Source organism: Mucor mucedo (assembly GCF_025094135.1).
Source record: "Mucor mucedo strain NRRL 3635 chromosome Unknown EV154scaffold_211, whole genome shotgun sequence".
Classification (NCBI taxonomy): Eukaryota; Fungi; Mucoromycota; class Mucoromycetes; order Mucorales; family Mucoraceae; genus Mucor; species Mucor mucedo.
The window spans coordinates 38,585-60,252 of NW_026252495.1; the positions used below are offsets into that span (position 1 = coordinate 38,585).

Here is a 21,668-nt window from a genome sequence, read left to right on the forward strand (position 1 = left end):
AGGATGTGTTGAGTTGATATACTTTTTGTTTATCAGGGAAACGTAGGTTGCTTTTCACTCTTATATTAAATTTTTTCTGTAACCCCAATGACACTTCTTTATTCATGTTATTGATTCTTGGCAGACCAATAACATCGTGGGAGTTAGCGGGGCAAAATTCAAACGGGAAACTCCCTTTATATGTACAGAGGATGACTTTTAAAAAACAGCACACTTCGAATTCAATCATCCAGCTGTTGGGTATTAGGGTTCTTTCCAATTGAAACAACGAAAACCTATTCGTCATATGATAATTCAATTAACAATAAAGTAACATGTAGAGTGACACAAACTTCTAATTCTTTACTCAATCAAGAAACATACTGGGACCTTGCTCTTTTTACCATGTACGATGTCTAAACTTTCTTTTGAATGACCAAACGAGAATCTATCTTCTTTTCTGTTTCTTATAACGACGACCGGGAAGGAGGTACTTATAAGAATCCATGTTTTCAGCAATACGCGCTTGATTCTTCACAATCCACCAGTGAGTTAGATATAAAGTGGTTAAGCCAAGCATGAACCACATTTAAACTTCGTATGTTAAATTCCCAAATACAGTCTCTTTGTAATAAGTTTCATATCACTCTTTTGGGATTGTTATTCTCAATTAAAAACATTAATGCACTGCACAGTGAAAATGTAACGACAAAATCAAATATAAACAATGCTAAGTCAATGATAAAAAAAATTGAGAGGTACGGGTATGTGCATCGAATCAAAACCTGTTGTCGATAATGTATATTTATTCAAGTGCAGCTATTTTTTGTTATAAATGCAAATCATTTATCGATTGATTGACTCATCCTGACGTAAAACTGTTTATCATTTTATTACAAATAATATATTTAAATTTGTAGCCCGTTCGTAATTTGCTAACTATACAACCTATTTCGAATTTCCCAAGGAATAAAAAAAAAATGCAATATGAGTATTTTATTACATCCTATTGTAGATCAGATTCATGAAAATAACCGCATATTTTAATCAGTACTTTCATCTAATTTGATTCTTGTAATTATTTTAATACGATCTATTATCAGTCAGATTATTTACACAGACATCATTATTATACCAAGTAAATGAGTGGCCTGATACAGCCACGTTGTCTAATAATAATAAAAAAATTAAAGGGCCCTTAAAAAAGCTTAACAATGAAGTAATTAATGACTACAATGGAAAACATTGATTGTAACAATCGAAATTGAAAATGATTTTGTGTTTATCATAAAGGTGATAATGTGAAAGCGTTGGGTGCTTTACTCGGTATGGCAAATATTTGTGTTTCTTGAAGAGGACACACTGGCAGAGGAGCAAGCTCGCCTAAGCTTTTCATCTTTAAGAACATCCTCATTAAAACAGCGTTTAGATTTTTAATAACATTTACAGAATAACAGTGGTATATTCTAGAAAAAAATAATTGATGGCTGTTTTTGGAATTCGTTTTATTTTTTTTTTCTTTTCTGGAGAACAATAGTGGCTTCGTGTTTTTGGAGGTTTAACGTTTCTCTTTTGGAAATGTCGCAAAAAAAGAGAAAATATTAGTATCATCAATTATGCGTGACAAGTCAGCTAAATGCGCAGTGCGTAATGGATGAGATGCACTCCATTTGTTTATTTAGCAGTCGAACAAACAATCAATATTAATGTTTTATGTGATTATAGAGTGAGCCTCTTTAGAGCAATGGAGAAACGATGGGTTTTTTCCGCTTGTTTGTTAGGGCCTGGATAATAAATTTAGCTTAGTATTGTTTAAATGTTTGAAACAAGGCTTAAGTATCTCAAGCGGTACATATGTATGTATATATATATATATAAAAAAAAAAAGACAACATTTTTAAGTACACGTGAATAGGCTGTATTTTAGATTTTCAAGGGGTGAAAGATAGGAGCAGGGCAAAAACCGAAATACTTATTTTTCCTCCCTTTCTTGTGACACCCCTTCTTTTTTTTTTTTTTAATCGTGTGCCCCCTTTTTCGAGTTTGATATATAAATGAGCTATATTATTTATATTTTCTTTCTCTTTTTCTACGCATGTCTTTATTCTTTACAAATATTTTTAGAACGAAACAAGTGATAATTACACATATGGATGGGCAATATTATTTTGAAAAAGGAAATACGCATTTGTTTGGTAGAAACGGCACCAAAATTGATCCAATGATCGCTGTTTATTATTTTAAGAAAGCAATGACGTTTAACCATATAAAATCAGAAGGAGTACTGGGATTTTGTTACGAATTTGGTCTGGGGGTTGAAAAGGATTTTGTTGCTGCAGAGAAATATTATCTGTCGGCCGCTCTCAAATCAAATGATGGATTATCCATGGCTAGATTGGCTTTTTTGAGAAAATATGGCCGTCCCTTTGTTAAAATCGATAGAGTCGAAGCGGAAGAATGGTCAGAAAAAGTTAAATTGAATAAAAAATCTATTGATTGGATCATCCAGGCCGCTACCGTAGACAACGATTCTTCTTGTCAATATGCATTAGGTGTTTGCTATCATGATGGTGTTGGTATGGAAAAGGATGAAATGGAAGCCTATCGTTGGTACAAGTCAAGTGCCGATCAAGGTAATCCTAGAGGTCAGGGAATCCTTGGTTATTGCTATGGCGAGGGTTTTGGTGTCGAAAAGGATGAATTGGAGGCAATGCGCTGGTACCGATTAGCTGCCGCTCAAGGAGAAACTGTTGCTATTTATAATGTCGGTTATTGCTTTGAAGACGGTATCGGAGTTGAAAAAAATTTAATAGAAGCTGTTAAATGGTACACTATTTCGGCTGAACAAGGAAATGCCTTTGCTCAAAATAGTCTAGGTTACTGCTTTGAAGATGGCATCGGCGTAGATCAAGATTTTAAATTGGCCACCTTTTGGTACAAGAAATCAGCTCATCAAGGCTATCCCTGGGCTGAGTGTAATTTAGGTTACTGTTATCAAAATGGTATTGGTGTCGAGAAGGATGATCAGTTGGGTGCATATTGGTATAAGAAGGCCGCCTTACAAGGACATGCAAGAGCACAGCACAATTTGGGTTTCTGCTGTCAAAACGGAATCGGTGTTGAAAAAGATGAAAAGGAGGCAGTTAAATGGTACCGACGATCTGCTGAAAGGGGTAATATATTCGCATACCATAGTCTTGGTTACTGCTACCAAAATGGCATTGGTGTTGATGTGAATGAACAAGAGGCCGTCTTTTGGTATTATCTTTCGGCAGAAGAAAATCACGCTCCTGCTCAATTGTCCCTTGGTTACTGTTATCGTAACGGTATTGGAGTACCCAAAAATGAACGTGAAGCTGTGAAATGGTTCCGACAATCTGCTGAACAAGGGAATGCCCTTGCCCAAAATAGCTTAGGCTTTTGCTACGAAGAAGGCTTAGGTGTTGTAAAAGATTGCCCAAAGGCTGTATACTGGTACCACAAATCCGCACGTCAAAATAATCCATGGGCACAGGTAAATCATTAAAAATCATGCTAAAAAAAACGATCGCTAAAACTACCCCATTAGTGTAACCTAGGCTTTTGTTACGCAAACGGCATTGGCGTAGAACAGAATAACACAAAAGCCTGCCACTGGTACAAACAAGCGGCTGCTCAAAACCACGCTCGTGCTTTGGATAAATTGGCGCTTCATATGCAGAATGGACTAGGCATTGAGAAGAATTTGGATATGGCTTTTCAATTATTTTTACGTGCTGCCGAACAGGATCATGTTGCTGCTCAGTATCATCTAGCAAATTGTTACGAAAAAGGTTGGGGATCTACTGTCGATCTTCGACAGGCTACTATTTGGTTTGAACGAGCCGCAATGGGTACCGTATTTTTTACAGCATAACAATGTATAAATGACGTATTATTAACTTTTTTTAATCTGTACAGCTGGATGTCGTAGTTCGCATGAACGATTACGACGATTGCTTGTAAGGGCATGTTTAGTCTCCCCTGGTTCTCTACCTGCTATGAGTGATGATGATTTGATGTGCTCTGGTTTCATTTGTGGACACAGTGCGCCGGCCGCCTAAAATTATTCGTGTTACTTTTTCTTTATTTTTTCTCTCTTTGTTAATTTATATTCCTTTATATAGTTTCGCTTTTTTCTATGTATACATTTATACATGTATGTGTATTTATCTCCCATTTTCTTTTTGACAATAAAATAGATTGCCCTTTTTTTTTATATATATGTTTTTGACAGGTTTGTCGTGAGCTAATATTATATGCACAAGACAAACTAGAATTATCCTGGATCGTACAAATAGAGTTTGAAACCGATTATTTCAAAAAGTTAAATTAAAATTTATTTAGAACACACGACCCGAACTTTGGATAGATTTTGCAAATGCAATTGCACTGACTGCCATGACAATCGAATCCAAACCACCCATATTACGTATCGTTTTGGATGCCCATTTCAATCCGACCTTTTTCAAAACAACTAATAAATGACTCATAGTAGCCAGCACTAAAATCATTGTTGTTGCCGGACTAGAATTATGCACCAACGAAGATTGATGATGATGATGTTGTTGCTTTGAAAAATGATACTGTACAAAGTGCATGGTATAGCGTAATAAATTTTTATAACCACCGTTTTTCATGATGAACCGAAGATAATTTGTGATATGCAAAGCCGGTTTGATAAAACTTTCTCTCGCTCTCCATAGTTTGTTGACAATATTTGCAATCAGGAGTAAATTGTTATTCTGAAATATAAGCTTGGTTGAAATCTTGGCAACTGTGTATATTTGTCTCCTTATTAAACCAGCATATCTCGTATTCTTACTTTCTTCTGGGTAATTGCTTCTTTTACCATAAGGGTCTCGTTGGGGTGCATGGTTACTATTCTGCTGCCAAGACTTGTTGCCTGCATAATTCTCTGGAAAGTAAATTAAATGAGGAGGTGGAGGGGATAAAGGAGGTGAATATATATCATCTTGATCATCATATTCCCAATCAGTAACACTATCAGTCAACGTGTTGCTACAGTTTGTATTTATAGAAAGCTTATTCTTATTCATTTAATAATAAAAAAAAAAGTTAATGTGTATAAAAAAGGTAGGAATAATTTGGATCAAAAAAAATTATTCAAGATTCACTTGGAAAGTGTGTACAAAGCACATGTTAAATTAACATTTAAAAATATGGCCAGATTTCTCATGTAGTGTATGTAGTATACCTGATTTGTATGCCAAGCTTCACAGCCACCCCGTGCTCTGGATGATTTAATTAAAAAACTGGCTCAGAAGAATAGACATGTCTCTTCTTGCAGCAACCAAGAAACCGACACTTTAAAATTTCCAAAAATAACTTTCCATTAGCAGAATAAAACACTTTTGTCTCGACTCGAGTGAGACTAAAAAAAAAGGGTTTGGAAATGTTGGCAATAAGAGCAAGAGGATGCAGTTATGGATGGATGCTTCTGGAATTTACAAACCAAGTACTCACTTGAAGGAGGTAGTCAGTTAATTTTTCATGATTCTATCTCTAGGAAAACTCTCCTATAAATGCGTAAATGATTTTAATCAGAAAACCTAGGACGAAGATCCTCCACTAGTCATTAAGAATACGGAAATCAAATCTTTCAAACTTAACGATAAAAACGTCTCTACGTATCATTATGTGCATGTTGAATTATACGGAGCAAACAGAAGAAAGGCTGATGCTGCAGGAGAGAACAAAAAAAAAAAAAGAATGACCAGATGCTTTCATTCAAAGTAGTTTATATGATGTAAGTTATAGCACAGCACAAGGTAATAAAATAATACTAAATCGGATTGAGCTGATAGGCTCCTTAAAAAAGCATTGCAGTCAGTAGAATAAAATACACCCGAGATAACACCACCATGTACTTTGCCTGAATTTATCACTAATGTCATTATCTATATGAAACTAGGTTTGGGGGAGATTGTGTTTATCCAGATAATTAAAAAAAAAATCATATCGATATTTGCCTCGTGAATAGATAAGAGGAAAGGACCAACAACTGGCACATTGATATGTCTCGGATAATGGTATTTGAACCAAACTGTACGGCCTAGCATTTTTTTTAAAGTTTTAGACGATACTTCAACCCGAAAGGGCCACAAATACTTATTGTAACCAGCAAGTGGAAAGCTAGTGTTGATGTTTATCTTTAAATCTCAATCTAAGAATCGCATCAGGCTACCCTATAAAAGTTTAAATACGTATAAAAATAAGAAAAACAGATATTTTACACTATTTTGGAAATATGCATCATGATGGTCGGTTTGATAGAAGATCGCCGGATCATTCCGGTAGTTTTGGTTTTACACAACCATATTACAGTCATTAAACCCTTCGAGGCACTTTGTGGTTAATTATTACATAATAGGCTTGCCCAGCCATGCCTGAAATAATGCTAAATCAATTATCCTGAAGATTTAATTGGTTAGGATAAAAGTAATTACAATGTCCCGCTCCAAACTATTGTGTTAGTTGCCACAGGGCTCCTAGGTTACTTTTCTCCTGATAATCCCGTATTATCCCCAAAGTCTTCTCGATTGGTCAGAATATACGGGATTCTTACATTTGTTGCTTAATTACTCTGGAACAATGAAGATGATGTAACATGAGTTGTATGAAATAGTGGCCGAAACAATTCTAATATGAAGAATTTTCGTTTAAACTCTTTTTTTTTTTCATAAGGATACATTCCTTTTGGTAATAAGACCAAACAATTATTCTGTAATAAATGACCCTTAAATAATCAACATCCTTGCAAGAGCAGGAGAATAGTAAAGAGAAAGAAAAGGGTTTGCATGGATGTTACAGCGGTTAAAGTGTTATCCCAACACGGTTCGTCGCTTTGACTGGGTTTAAATGCCACGATGTTTTAGAGAAAAAGGATTTTCGTGGCAAGATGGTCCGTTCCAATCCGACCAGCGTTATATCCCGTATGGAATCCTGCCCTTGATCCCAGTGGTAAACCGCATTTTATATGCCAAACAATATACGAGGTTTACTTTAAATAATGCAGATTTTAATGGCGAGTTATACTCGATTCCTGTTTCTATGCCCATGAATGACAAAAGTTTTCCATTTAGCATTCCCTTATTGAAATCCCGCCAATCACAAATCCGCCGTTACCCTATTTTTTTTTCATTACTTGTCTTTGACGTTTGGCGGCTAACTGTTTAAGCCGGTTCATATTATATAAATACAAAGCACAATTAAATCCAGAAAAAAATTATAATATCACTCATAAACCAAAAAATAAAAAAGCCACTTTTCAACATAAAATGCATTTCAAATTAAGCATACCTTTCACCAGATCAAAAAAGACTGAACCTGAACATGAAGAAGACTTTGATGATAGCCTTTCCACCGCAAGCACAATTGCACCTTCCAAATCCCACTCTTTTATCAGCTCTTTCTTGGCCGCTTTTAGCACAGAAAAATTCATGAATGATCCCATGCGTACGTCAAATCACCCCGACGTCGTTGGTTACTATTACGATCCCATGAGCTGCGGTAGACCTCATAATGGCCACTACGTTTATGCTACTGGAACTGACTGTACCAATACTGGCGCTTAAACACATACTTATAATCATACCTAGCATTTTATATATACCTCATTACAATATCCCGTATACCTTTATTTGTATACAAGCTACTCCCTTATTTTTAATCTCCCATCAATAAATTCATTGCTTTATTACTCATTCTGACATTGTCCTTATTAAAAATCCGTGGATAAAAGTTTATTTTTTTCTTGTTCAGACAATTTTTTTTTTTCTTTATCTTTTTTTTTTTTTTTTTGAGCAAAACAAATCGTTTATCCCTTTATCAGTCATACCAGATAATTTTGCGTCGGGCACATTTCCACAATTTTAATCGTATGAATTAAATTTATGCTTTTAATATTTTCGCCGCCCTAAAAAAAAAGGCTTAATGTCATGAGCATGAATATAGGATTGGCTAGCGATCTAAGATTGACAACTGTTGAGTTGCCTTTTACGTAATTGTACACCAGATAACAGGGCCGTTTTTTATTTTTATGATATCACATGTATATTGTGCAAGTTTTTTAAGGATTTTGCACAACTAGATGTAGCTGTCTTGATTAAATATTTTGACATTCAGATCTGACAGGTCTAGCTGAACAAAGTATGCCACTGAGAGCACAAGAATTACTCAGATACTTACTTATGATCACATTTGCTTCTTGTAAACTGCTGATATCTTCCATAAAGCACGCTCTCTTGAATCGATTGTACTCTACCCATTCATATTAAAAACATTTACTCATCAGACAAGGCAAACATTGCCATGAAACAGAATATGAATGCCTTTTCTTCTAGGAAGTATTATGCGAGTTTTTCATCTACATGCAAAGCCTTTAAGAGTATTTTAATAGGGGAGAGTTCTTACTTTTCTTCAATGTATCCTGTCATCCGCCCGATGCTCCAGTCATACAAAATCGTATCATAAACATTCTTGTTTCAAAACTTTGTTTATTATAGCTCTTAATGCTATTGGCGTAATCTGTGAATGCGAATTAGATATCTATACGAATATTAATCTCTTTAACAAGGGCCGATTCTATAAGCCGAAACCCAGGCTGGTTTTCGCGTAATGTGGCATCAGGCTTTCAAAACGTCACTTCTTGAGGTGACGGCAAAAGAGAGCAACGTATAGCATAATATCTTCTAAGATCCCTATATTTAATGATGTCGTCAAGCGAAGAGTTATTGCCATATCAATTGAACCAGTAAATCGCTTCTATAATAAATATCATGCAACTTTATCACACGTGTCAACTTTTCCGTATCCATTTCTATATTAGCTCGACACAAAAGCATCCTTCCTTTTTCAAAATAAAACAGACAGGTACAGCGCGAAAAACAACAAAAAAATAAAAAAAACATGATCCAGTTTGTGTTGGGGCGAAAAAAAAAACAGAATCGGATAAGTTTTTATTAGTGCATTCAATAAAGAAAAAGATCAAAGGGAATTTACTCCTTCTTGGGCTTCTTTGCCTTCTTGACACCACGGAACTTCTTCTCACGGTTCTTCTTTTCCTTACGTTGCTTACGGCCACCCTTGGGAGCTTCGGCAAGACCGATACGGACAAGACGATGCTTGGGCTCGAACTTCTTCAAGGCTTCAACATTGTCGTAGATCAAGGCGAAACCAGTGGTCTTTCCACCACCGAAATGGGTCTTGAAACCAAAGACAGAGACAACCTCCTTCTCGGACTTGTACATCTTACCAATCTTGGAACGGAGTTCTTCCTTGGAGACGTTGGCGAGTCCGGGGTGAATGACATCGACAACCATTTGCTTACGTTGAAGCAAACGGTTAGTAAGGAACTTGCGAGTTCTGATAGTGACAGCAGCGTCGGCCTAACGAAAAGCAAATGTAATTTTAGGAAAAAAGTAATTACGCAAACATCAGAAAGGGATAATTTCAATTCTAAAAATAGATGGTGTGTGCATTTTAAATCGTTCAGGTAGGTGTAGTTGTTCACAAGATGTTGGGTTGTCGAATGTAAAATGAAGTGTGTTCTCTCTCTCCTTCCCCGCTCTTTTTCTTCTTCCATAATCCATCCATCCATTTATTCTCGTATGCTTGATCAATCATCATAGAATCGAATTATCCCTTTCATCTCTATTTTAATGTAAAAGTTATACATACCATATTGGTCAGTTCGAAAGAGGATGTGATTACTATTGCCACTTTGAGCTCAATATGGCCTACTCCCCGCTTCACCCTCTGCCCGCTCATCCACCCCCCCTTCCGCACTGCACCCGCACATCCAAAAAAAATGCGTGACTATTTTTGACAGCGAATGGAAGGAGATCTTTGCTATTTTAAACTCATCTCTCTTTTTTCCTGCCGTGAAAAGGTTTTCCGGTAACTGCTTGTTCAACGACGTGACCAAACACTAGTTTATAATCTTGTGAGATCCCTTTTTTTTGGCAGTCCAGACAGAAGGTCCATGAATGCTAAAGAATAAAACAGAACACGTCAGTAATATATAGCATAAATTTGGCTTGATTGCTTTTGGTTAGTGCTAAATTTAGCAAAAAAAATCATCTGGCATGCTACACAGAACGAAGCTAGTAGAAGAAACAACCGCAAGCCGAAGAATGATACTAGTTTTCGAACGACTCTGGTGAATAAGATAACGATTTTTGTGAATAAGATAACGATTCTGGTGATTAAGATAACGACTCTGGTGAATAAGATCGACAAAATTTAACTGTTTACAGATCAATGAGTTTACGTAAATATCTTGTGAAAAACACAAGGACAAATAAGTGAAATAGAAATGCTATTGCATGGGACTACTTGATCTATTTCAATATCAAGATCTATTCGACTGGAATAAGAAAGCCATTCGCCATTCGCCATTCACATAATAAACATGTGGTGATAATTCGGTTATAAGGTGAATTCTATCATTGTTAAAGTGGCGCACCAATGTTTTCAATAACCTCTCTTCCCAAGCATCAGGTCGCACAAGCAGATCGACACAACAAAGTCTGATGGGACGAGAAAAAAGGGGGAGAGAAAAAAGTTGCGTAGAAACAGGCTTTAAGGCACCTGTATTAGGGTTTTCGATTACTGAAAAAAAAAAAGGATATATCATGATATTGCCATGACGTATATTGACAGTTCATGAAAGGGGAAAATAGATCATTCACACGGTATCTTTTTGGCGTAACACGAAAAAAAAAAGATAATCTTAATGTCTCTCTGAGACTCAATCATTAGTTTAAAAAAAGGCCCCTTTTGCACATCTCTTTACTCTCAATTGTCAAAAACAGGAATCCAGTGCATGCAGCATTTTGCTCCAGCCAGTAAGAAATAATTCGCACTCTATTTTTTGTTTGTTTTATTTTTACATAAGAGAATAGTCTATATGGGGCGGTTCTATTGGCAGTAGCACATTAAAGATATAATAAGGTTATACATATATAATTACAAGATATAAGATGAAGAAAGAAAGTAGTGGGGTATACATATGAATATTTTTTTTTAAAGGAGAGTAGGGAGGGGTTTGAATTATCTTTGGGATTTTCTCCAGGACGACCATGAAGAAGTGGTATCAGCAGTAAAGGAAGAACGTGGAGTTGAGAACTGATCGTCTTCATCCTCGTCAGTTGTTGTATTGTTATTGATGCTACCAAGTAGAGACCTTTTTACCCGTTTCAACATTGTTCTATACCGAGTTCCTGACGTAGTCGTGGTTGTGGTACTCGTAGCCGAAGGAGCCGAAAAATCGATAGATAAGGCTAATCTATCATTACTGTCATCTTCGATGGAACAAGGATAATCTAATGATGAGCAGCTTCTACGTGATGAGGGTTGCTTTAATTTAATTAAATTCCACTTGTCAGAGAAAGAGAAGCTGGTAGATAGACCCGTTAATGAATTTGAGGTAGGTACGAATCGTCTTGGTGATGGCCAACTTTTGTGTTGTTTTGTCGAAGAAGAAGAAGAGGACATGATATTGTCAAATGACCACGATGGTGGTGAAGAACATGTTGTCCAGGGCAGAAACGAGTTTACTCTCATTAATTCCAATACTGCTTCAGCTGCATCATCGAATATGTGCAAGTGATAGTTTCCATCATTGAAGAAATCGAGTATCGACTGCCTCATATCGCATGGTATGTTGATTTCCTGTGGTGAATTGGGTCGAATGTATAAATTGATCATCGATTCACATAATTCTTGTTGCCGATTCTTGTTACATTCTTGGTAATATTCTTGTGTCGCTAACCAAAAAGCTAAATTTTCTATACAATATGACTGATGCAAATAAGTGGCGAAATCTTTAAATAGGTCCGAACTTGGATCTTCCAGGACAGATTCTAACGAAAGCCCTATTGATTCCGTGCTATACATGATATCTCCAATAAACAAGTAAGAAGAAAAAAAAAAAAAAAAAAAAAAAAGAGGAAAGGGAAAAGAAAAAAAAAAATTGAAAAAAGTTAGATTACTTTATAGGGAGAAAAATACTAATGAAATAAAGACATTTAGTTGGTTCTTGTGATGACCGATATTAAAATGAGTTTGAACAACCGCTTCTTTTTATACTTTTTTTTTTTATTATTGATCATAAGGATGATAGAGTATAATGGGTTCTAAATTATTTTGATTGTCACATATTAAAGAAGATTTAAATGTCACTAATGGCAGTAGGTTATTATGTACATTGGTGTTGATAGGATGGCAACGCAAATTGCTATTATTATTATGGTGATGATATAATACAGTGGGGTAACTTTGACTTCTAAAACCTAGTCTTATTCTTTTAAATATAATTGTGGATGAGGATTTCTGAATAATAATATCGCTGCTGACTCTTCTGATATCTCTCTTTCTATGAAGATCTAGACATTCCCATTGTATGCGATTTGATGCAAGGAAGTCAACTAGTACATGTGATTTGGGCAATAAACTCACTAAACATTCAAAAAATGGCAATATGATTTCTCCAAACTTTAAACTAATTGACTTTTGTGAACAGACCTCACGATCCATGCCAGGTGATATTGTCATATTTCTTCTCTTTTCTTCGTCGCCTTGGTTATAGAATTCCTTGACAATCAAATCGGACCACTGTTTTGAAATATTCCAGGGACGAGCCATATTGCTTATATCGGCTGCATGTAGTAAAATGCGACTTAGACTTGTTCTGTCGTGAATGGAAATACAAGAATCGTTTGTTGTTGTTTTCTTCCACGTGGTAAAAAGTTGCTTCGCTTGCTGTTCTAATTCATTGTGATTTGCCATGTCGGTTGCTATGATTAAATCAGTGACGATCGTGTACATGCTCCTATGGTTCATTCCGTGCTTTTTTAGTAGTCCCATGGTCAAGTGGACAGAATAAGTTTCTAATGTAGACTTATCGCCATAACTTGCAACCAGTTCAGTTTCCGAGTTCATTTGAAAAGCGTTATTAAAACCGGGCTATATCATTATAAGTAAACAAATAAACAATGATGCATATAAACATTTTTACTTACATGACCTGTGTCGTGACACAGAGCAGCCACCATTAAAAACGTTATATCTAAATCCGTCAAGTATTTATTTGCATTGAGGTCATGGCACAAGTAGTACAACATCGTCACAATATCAGCAGCGTGATAGAATGTGTGGTAAGGAGCATCCGTGTATTTTTCTGCAACATCCATTAAGAAGTCGAGTATTTGGGAAACGCTCACTTGTAGAATGCGGTGCACATTGAGTCTAATAAATATACTGAGAACATGGGCATAAACGTCCGTGCGACTCAAGTCTAAAACGTTGAACTCGGGTGTGACCTTGGCTTTTAGAAACTGTTTAAAACGCTATATTAAAAAAGTTAATTTTTTTTTATTTGTCTCGAAAGCACAGTTTTAAAAAATACCTTTTCGATTTGGTTTAATTCTTCTCTGGTGATATTTTCTTTATTAAACTTTAAATGCAACATATCTTTATCATGTAATCTTTTACTAGTGTGCAAATAAAAACGTTTATCAAAAAAATAAGGGAAAAAGGGAAATGTGTTTGTATAAGAAAGGAGAGAAAAAAAAAAAGGGCCCTTTTAAATAAAAAAAAAAAAAGGGGGAGATCATCATGCTAAGACCTGAAAAAAAAAAAAAAAAAAAAAAAAGCTTAATGTGATTTGAGAACATACGCCCTTCAAATCTTTCCACGTGATCCTTATCTTCTCTGTTAGTTATGGCGCCATCAATGGTCTACACTAGTTTATAACACTTTTTGTATGGAATTTGCTGTTCTTATCGAGACCCTTTTGTTGTTTGTAGCACAATATATCAAATGTGTCGTGTCAAGACAAATAAACAATGCAGGTGAACTCCTTTTTCATTCATCAATGATGAAATTCGTTAAAGTTATAATCTTAAAAATGACTGTAGAATGGAATGCAAGATTATATTACCCATTCAATCGTCTTGTCGCATCAGTAACTATGACGCTTTTCGACTTGAATTTTAAGCCTTCAGCCATGAGACTTGTTCAACAAAGAGGTCGGGAAACCTTTTGCCCCGCCCTCTGCACCCCCCATTTTCCCCTTTTTTAATTTTGGATTTGCTTGTCATCAGATTTAGCCATTTAAAGCATATTCTACCTTGGATCGGGCGCTAAGCCCTTGACGATAGTAATTTATTCACAACAAAAAACACACGTCCTTTTTGCTTTCTTTTTTTTTTATTGTTTGTATGATGAATTACAACTTGGGGTTAAGGATGTTTACCTTCTAGAATAAAAACAATCTCCTCGGGCGTAATAATATAGCATCATAACATTTCATTGTTTGCTTATTTACCTGTTTGTTTATCAGAATATGTAACAATAAAAAGGAGAGAGAGAAAAAAAAATGTTTCACTGCTTAGGATTTACAGAAAAATAATGTCATAATTTCTCTTATCAAATCGCCAATGCATACTAACTTTTCTTGGGTACATATCAACAAGCGCTTACATATGTGCACATCTTTTTTACATTCAAAAAAAGAAACTGGGATTCGTTTCTTATTCGTGTAGAATCATGTGTCGCTGTTTCATAAAGAGGAATATACATATGCCAACGACGAGAACGAGTAATAACTTCACAACTGCATACATGCATATTGCAAACTGAACAGAACTCCTTTGGTCTATTTGCTGATACCAAAATTCGGATGGGGGGAAAAACTAGTAAAAAGGTTATTTTGGGGCGTCATGTTTCCCTTGCCGGTTTATCTTTGGAGAGAGTCAATATATCAATTCTTTGTTCATCATGGTTATTCGTCTATAAATAGCGATTCATCGGTTATCTTAATCATACGGTTATGATCACTAACCCAACGTTTATTACGAAATAACTAGTTTGCCAATTTAGTACTTGTCGTAAACCAGTTATTTGTGCTATAAGTAACACGACAGCCTGATCACGATAGCATGTGTGAAGGATTCAACTTGAGATCCAAGACAATGAATTCCAGTCTCTGTCCAACACAATCAATTATTTACATCACTACAATACATAACTACTGTTTCTACATCAATTAATTAATACGAATACCCGTAACTGAAAGAAAGAAATTTATACAAATGTTCCTGAACAGGAACTTTTTAGGATTATCTGATAGGTTAAAAAAGTTTGCAATTTCCTTCAATGGCTCAGCTTTCTAAAGCTTCTACATTATCATAATGAATCCCCTTGGCAATCATCATTTATCAACACTATCCCATAATTTTTTTTTTTACCAACAATGCTTCTATCTGTCTCTCCCTCTGAACCCCAAGGCTCAACTTTCAAACAGAACTGACTTGGCATATATTAAATGTTTATGGAGCATAATTGACAATACGTTATGCATCCATAAACGCCGTCAGCCGGCTGAGCTCCGAGGATGCTAATCCATGAGATGACTTGACGTTTGAGACAGTGTCATGAAGTACTTTGTATACTAGGGTTACCGTAACCATGCTAACTTGAGTTGTCTTTGAAGAGTCATACTTTTCATAATTGAGTTACACTGAAACATATAGTGTTTCTTTTTCCGGAATAAATCAACCCCCGGTGTTTTGTCATGATAATTTTTTTCTTCTAATTTTTCTACATTTGTTGGCTAAAAGGCATAATGTTCAAATACCTTACTTCCCCTTTGGTGAAACAGGTACTTTTGGTGTCAAATTGCCGGACCAAAATCAACACATTAAGACTTGGTCGTTTACCTTGTCAATACAAAACCTATGCTACTGGTAAGGAAATGGCACATGTCAAAAAATAAAAAAGTATAGACTTGTAATTAATGTCTATTTTCAGATTCCAAAGATTTCACTATACCAAAGACAAGAAATATCGGTATTATTGCTCACATCGATGCCGGTAAAACAACAACGTCCGAAAGAATGCTGTATTATGCAGGCGTGACGAAGCGTATTGGAGGTAACTAGTTGTGTAATCAGCCAACGAAAAAAGTACATGTTAGACTGACAACCGGGGGAACACACAATATAGACATTGATGATGGTGACACAGTCATGGATTATCTCGCAGCAGAAAGAGAGAGAGGTATCACAATCAACAGTGCGGCTATCACGTTTGGATGGGAAGGTCACCGTATCAACCTAATTGATACACCCGGTCACGTTGATTTCACAATGGAAGTGGAAAGAGCCGTTAGAGTGCTAGACGGAGCCGTAACCATTTTGGATGGTGTAGCAGGCGTTGAAGCACAAACAGAGACGGTATGGAAACAAGCAGATCGATATGATATCCCTCGAATTGCGTTTGTTAATAAGTTGGATAGAACTGGCGCTGCATTTGGAAGAACAGTAAGAGAAATGTGGAAGAAGCTTCGAACACGCCCCTTAGTCATTCAATTACCCGTCATGAACGAAGAAAGTATGGACGAACGACATAAAGGATTAAAAGCTGTTGTGGATTTAGTAACAATGGAGATGATTCAATGGGATCCGGCTCACACAGACGGTTCTGTTTTAAAACGGGTTCCATTAAAGGAAGTTGCCGATGAGAAGCTATATACGGAGGCCGTTAAAGGCCGTACGGCTTTGGTTGAAGCTTTAGCAGAGATGGATGATGATATTGTAGAAATATTTTTTGACGAAGCCGATGGTGATCATATGCTTGTCAAAGAGACTCCGTTGAAGGAAGCAATAAGAAGAGTCACTATATCTAACAAGGCGGTTCCTGTTTTATGCGGTGCCGCTTTTAAAAACTTGGGTGTACAACCTTTATTGAATGCTGTCATTGATTATCTCCCAAGTCCGTTAGATAGACCCTCAGCTTTAGTCACCTACAGTAGCGGAAAGACTGCATTGATCCCGTTGACAGATCCCAAGTTATGTGCATTGGCATTTAAGGTAGTTCACGATGCTAGAAGAGGACCCATGGTATATGTAAAGGTGTATTCAGGAAAAATTAATACTAGAATGACCTTATTCAATACGACCACTCGGGCAAAGGAAAGAGTGAACAAGCTATTACAAATGTATGCTAAAGAGGCAGAGGAAATCCCAACAATTAATGCGGGAAACATTGGTGTTATTGTTGGTTTAAAGGACACACGCACAGGTGATACGCTTGTGCAATCAAATGATACAGTAGCCATTAAATCCGGGCTTCAGTTAAGCAACATTGACATCCCCAGCCCTGCATTTTTCTCGGCTGTTGAACCAGCATCTGTCTCCGAAGAGGAAGCAGTTGAAACCGCTTTAAAGAATTTGGTTAGAGAAGATCCTTCGCTTAAAGTATGGACCGACGAAGAAAGTGGCCAGCTTTTAGTGAGCGGTATGGGCGAACTTCATTTAGAAATTGTCAAGGATCGTTTGTTGAATGACTTCAAAGTGAAGGCGGAAATGGGTAAAATGAGAATTAGTTACCGCGAGACTTGTCAATCAGAGTCGGATGCAAGTGCCGAATATGATAAAGAAGTGATGGGTAAAAGGGCCCGTGCTGCTTGCCGTGTTCAGATTTCGCCTCTTCATGAAGATTTTGACCAGCAAGTCGAAAATAATGGTTTGGAAGAAGGATGGGTCGCAAATTCCGGAAATCATTTATCTGTCGCAGATATCTCTTTCTCGGATGACTCTGTATCAGAGAAGGACAATCAGTTGAACCCGGAAGAGGTTAGACAGGCTGTTCAAAACGGTCTGTTGGGTGGTCTTGCGAGAGGCGCCGTTTTAGGTTTCCCTTTAACAAAGCTTAAGGTGAAGGCATTTGATCTTCAAACATTTGGCCAAGACACCACATTGGGTGCTATTTCAGCGTGCGTTTCCAACGGTGTGTTTGAGGCCGTCAAAAAGGCCAACCCATGTCTCCTTGAACCTATGATGGAGGTCTATACCGAAGTCAACGAGAACCATATCGGTAGCGTTGTTAGTGATTTGAGCGGAACTCGCAGAGGTCACGTTATCGGGCTTGAATCATCTATGGGAAATGATGATACTGAAAATAGTTCCGAAGACGTTCAAGTTTATGCACCCGAAGACTCACTTCTTGTCAGTTCTGACGTTGATGGATATAAGCCTAAACAGGTGATTAAGGCGCACGTGCCTTTGAGTTCTATGTTAGGATATTCTAGTGCGCTTCGTAGCTTAACTGGAGGTAGTGGTGCTTTTTCTATGCGTGTTATCGGTTATGGAGAAATGAGTAAAGATAGAGAGAAGTCCGTTGTTTCTGAAATGACGGGTTGGTAAATGATTCCACTCTTTTGCCTGTTGTACATTATTTAGAATCTTAAAAATAAAAGCAACTGTTCAAGTTTTAGTACAGTGCCTTAGTCTGGACAAAAATCTATTTCATTCTCACCAGTATCTCATATACTACTGGTGGGGTTTTTTTTTTGTTAATGGCGCTTATGTTTGGATACACTTTCTTTTATATTGCTTAAAGTTAATCCCGTGTAACTCTTATTTTGGTTTGAATACTTTTTTGACCGAGGTCCTTCCATTTGTAGAACAGCAACAGGACATAACAAATAATAATTATGACCCGGGTATATGTATGATATAGCATCTCTAATTTATTTTACCTTATCATACGAGGTTAGTAATAAAATTGCTTACAACTACAAGCTAAGGCTTGAAATGTGCATAAGCTCATTTTACCATAGCCCAAATATTTTGCATGCGGTGATTTAAATAAGCAGTAAAAGTAAATAAAGGCAAAAGATCACCATGCTGTCCACTTCAACAGTCTGAAGTATCGCAGGTGGAGAAACTCGTTTGTTTTCAATTTCTATTGGACAAGTTATTTGAAATGCATGAGGTGTATTGTCAAAAAGAATACTGGTCTTGTTACACGCCTCATTGCTGAGATGTAATTTTATTAATCAGTAATATTGATTAAACGTGGAAAATGTAACTCCATCCTTTTTTTTTCGCTTTTTTTTACTTCTTCCTCTTTATTTTTAAATATACTTTAAATAATGTCTCCTTCAGCCAGCAGCGGTGTGGGTATTGCACATCTTCCTAACCAACGTCACAAGATCGTCTCTAAGCGTGGTGCTAACTTCACCTTAATGGTTTGTGGTGAGTTTATTCTGTCAAAAAAAAAAAAAAAAAAGAAAAATATAAAAAAACAGAAGATTTTTAACATCGGTATAAAGGTGAATCTGGCGTAGGAAAAACCACATTTGTTAATACCTTGTTCACCACTGGTATTAAGAATGATAAGAATTTGGCAAAGCGTCATGCTAAGCAAATTGAAAAGACTGTTGAAATCGAAATCACTAAAGCAGGTAACACGAGTAATGAGGCGACCTGTCTTCATAAAAATTGACACACTTGTATTTATAGAACTCGAGGAAAAGAACTTTAAAGTAAAGTTAACTATCATTGATACCCCCGGTTTTGGCGATTATGTCAACAATCATAACAGTTGGATGCCTATCTATGAGTTCCTTGATGATCAACATGAGAGTTTCATGGCCCAAGAACAACAACCTACTCGTAAGGGTGCTATTGATCTTAGAGTCCATGCTTGTCTCTATTTCATTAGACCTTCTGGTCACAGGTACGTTATTTTCGTTACTTTTAATTATTTTGGTACTGATGCTATAATTTTAGCCTCAAGGCTCTTGATATCGAAGTAATGAAGCATCTCGGCTCAAGAGTCAATTTGATCCCCGTTATTGCTAAAGCAGATACCCTTACACCCAAGGATTTAGCTCAATATAAAATTAACGTAAGTAGAGGTAATACATAAGCGAAAACGAGATTGCTCATCTGAATTCTGTCATAGATTTTGGATTCCATTGCCAGAAACCACATTCAGGTTTATTCTTGTCCCATCGACAGCGAAGATGAAGAGATTACCGAGTCCAATAAAAGCATCATGGCATCTTTGCCTTTTGCCATCATCGGATCAACCCAAGATGTCACTACAGCCGATGGCCGCACAGTTAAAGGCAGAGAATACTCGTGGGGTGTAGCCGAAGTTGAAAATGAGGATCATTGTGACTTTAAAAAATTAAGAAAGCTTTTGGTTAGGTCACACATGCACGACTTAATTTCAACAACAGAGGAGAACCATTATGAAAATTATCGTCAAACACAAATGGGTACTCGTAAGTTTGGTGAGCCAAAATTCCAAAAATACGAAAACCCCAAGTTTAAGGATGACGAAGATGAACTTCGTTTGAACTTCACTAAGCAAGTTAAGGACGAAGAAAACAGATTCCGTCAATGGGAAGCTCAGGTACGTTATATTTTGCTCTTTTTTTTTTAAAAAAAACAAACAAATAGTAATATTTTGCCTATAAATAGTTGGTTTCTGAACGTGATCGTCTTAACAAAGATCTTGAAGAACAACATGCTCAAATCAAGGCAATGGAAACCGAACTTGAACATATGTACCAGGTGCATGGCCGTGGTACTATCAGAAGATAGAGCATTGTTTGCAATAGACGAACCCTATTATCTCTTTTATTTTTCTTTATAAAACATTATTTACTAATTCCTATTTGAACTTAAAATATCGGCTTGGTTGCTTATGTTTTACAATGAGAAAAACCTTAAAATTTCAAGTCTACCTCAGAAAAAGCGCCACCAGATTTTTCGCATTGTAACACATTTAATAACTACATTTGCGTCTTTTGATGGTGCCTTGCCCAACTTATCGTAAGCAATTGGGTATGTATGATTCCAAAGTGGCAAATTATTGCAGCAAGCTACTTTATTGTGAGCTCTTTAGATCTTAATCGATAAGTATTTACGTATGCAGCTAAATTGTATAACCAACGCTCAAAGTCTAAGTTGGATATCTTGCAGCTTCAAATCTACTCCCTATATTTTTAAATTTTCACTGCAACAAAATATTATTAAGATATGCACAATAAGGTATAGTTATTTTGATATTAATTACAGACAGTAGAATTTAAAGGGCCCAGTAATATAGTGTTTGAAATGTGCTGTAGCTTTAAAAAGAATGAATATCGTAAAGATTCAAAGATATGATACCTTGTTTTCCATCCAGGACCGACATTTAGGTTTCGAAAGAACTCCATTATTTGTGTAATATATTGCAAACATGGGACTGTTCTGTAATGTGGGAACAATACATATTTACGCTCATAAATTCTACTTTAATCAGAGGATGTGTCCACGTACATGTTCCATATAAGTATAATCAACAGAACAATTCTAGACAATCGATTTGTACTGTCAGACATATACTATTCTAAAACAGGTAGATGCTTCAAGCGGTTACAAAAGATTAGCTAGGTTTTCTCACATAAAGGAAATTGATTGTGGACAGATCTTTAAATAGATCTAAAATAAACTGAAATCAGTAATAAAAAGTATAGATGAAAGCTGGCCAAGTTAAAAGTTGATATGCTCAAGTCACATTACACCGATAGACATGTGGAACGTATAACAGGTTTTGATTTCGTAAAAGTTGTAGTGGAATTAATTAAACGGACAAACTTTATCATTGCACTGCTTTGGAATTTTTGGCCTGTGCTAATTCTTGCTTTCGCTCTGTCACTAACCGAATTGGTGTGGCCATATGTAAAATTAAGTATCCAGCAGAGGAAAACAACGATATTTGAAGACTGCACTTGGAACAAAATTTAAGAACGCATATTACCTATTAACTCTATTGCATGTTCTCAAACTTTGTACTTATAATAC

General features: G+C 36.3%; 7 protein-coding genes across 7 annotated transcripts; 3 read left to right on the plus strand and 4 right to left on the minus strand.

Moving 5' to 3' along the window:
* Positions 1-2,001: 2,001 nt before the first annotated feature.
* EV154DRAFT_530549 (uncharacterized protein) lies at positions 2,002-4,222 on the plus strand. The gene is made up of 3 exons (XM_051603758.1): positions 2,002-3,493; positions 3,548-3,851; positions 3,919-4,222. Exons 1-3 carry the CDS (start codon positions 2,075-2,077, stop codon positions 4,059-4,061), a joined length of 1,866 nt encoding a protein of 621 aa, XP_051451001.1. The 5' UTR covers positions 2,002-2,074; the 3' UTR covers positions 4,062-4,222.
* A 92-nt stretch (positions 4,223-4,314) lies between these two features.
* EV154DRAFT_530551 (uncharacterized protein) lies at positions 4,315-5,133 on the minus strand. The gene has a single exon (XM_051603759.1). The coding sequence runs from the start codon at positions 5,055-5,057 to the stop codon at positions 4,341-4,343; it is 717 nt and encodes a 238-aa protein (XP_051451002.1). The 5' UTR covers positions 5,058-5,133; the 3' UTR covers positions 4,315-4,340.
* Positions 5,134-8,918: 3,785 nt separating this feature from the next.
* On the minus strand, positions 8,919-9,723 carry EV154DRAFT_530560 (40S ribosomal protein S24). Its single transcript, XM_051603760.1, has 2 exons — positions 9,700-9,723; positions 8,919-9,407 (listed from the first exon to the last, which is right to left on the minus strand). The coding sequence occupies exons 1-2, from the start codon at positions 9,700-9,702 to the stop codon at positions 9,018-9,020; spliced, it is 393 nt and encodes a 130-aa protein (XP_051451003.1). The 5' UTR covers positions 9,703-9,723; the 3' UTR covers positions 8,919-9,017.
* Positions 9,724-10,871: 1,148 nt separating this feature from the next.
* On the minus strand, positions 10,872-12,068 carry EV154DRAFT_128124 (RGS domain-containing protein). The gene has a single exon (XM_051593998.1). It carries the CDS (start codon positions 11,917-11,919, stop codon positions 11,074-11,076), a length of 846 nt encoding a protein of 281 aa, XP_051451004.1. The 5' UTR covers positions 11,920-12,068; the 3' UTR covers positions 10,872-11,073.
* Positions 12,069-12,098: 30 nt separating this feature from the next.
* Positions 12,099-13,675, minus strand: EV154DRAFT_530564 (uncharacterized protein). Its single transcript, XM_051603761.1, has 3 exons — positions 13,430-13,675; positions 13,044-13,370; positions 12,099-12,987 (listed from the first exon to the last, which is right to left on the minus strand). The coding sequence occupies exons 1-3, from the start codon at positions 13,490-13,492 to the stop codon at positions 12,124-12,126; spliced, it is 1,254 nt and encodes a 417-aa protein (XP_051451005.1). The 5' UTR covers positions 13,493-13,675; the 3' UTR covers positions 12,099-12,123.
* A 1,974-nt stretch (positions 13,676-15,649) lies between these two features.
* Positions 15,650-18,230, plus strand: EV154DRAFT_487931 (P-loop containing nucleoside triphosphate hydrolase protein; the record flags this gene model as incomplete). The annotated part of the gene is made up of 3 exons (XM_051599038.1): positions 15,650-15,770; positions 15,835-15,957; positions 15,991-18,230. The coding sequence occupies 3 exons, from the start codon at positions 15,650-15,652 to the stop codon at positions 18,228-18,230; spliced, it is 2,484 nt and encodes an 827-aa protein (XP_051451006.1).
* Positions 18,231-18,883: 653 nt separating this feature from the next.
* On the plus strand, positions 18,884-20,509 carry EV154DRAFT_530572 (putative septin). Its single transcript, XM_051603762.1, has 6 exons — positions 18,884-19,064; positions 19,142-19,273; positions 19,332-19,548; positions 19,602-19,719; positions 19,777-20,232; positions 20,301-20,509. The coding sequence occupies exons 1-6, from the start codon at positions 18,962-18,964 to the stop codon at positions 20,421-20,423; spliced, it is 1,149 nt and encodes a 382-aa protein (XP_051451007.1). The 5' UTR covers positions 18,884-18,961; the 3' UTR covers positions 20,424-20,509.
* The last annotated feature ends 1,159 nt before the right edge of the window (positions 20,510-21,668 follow it).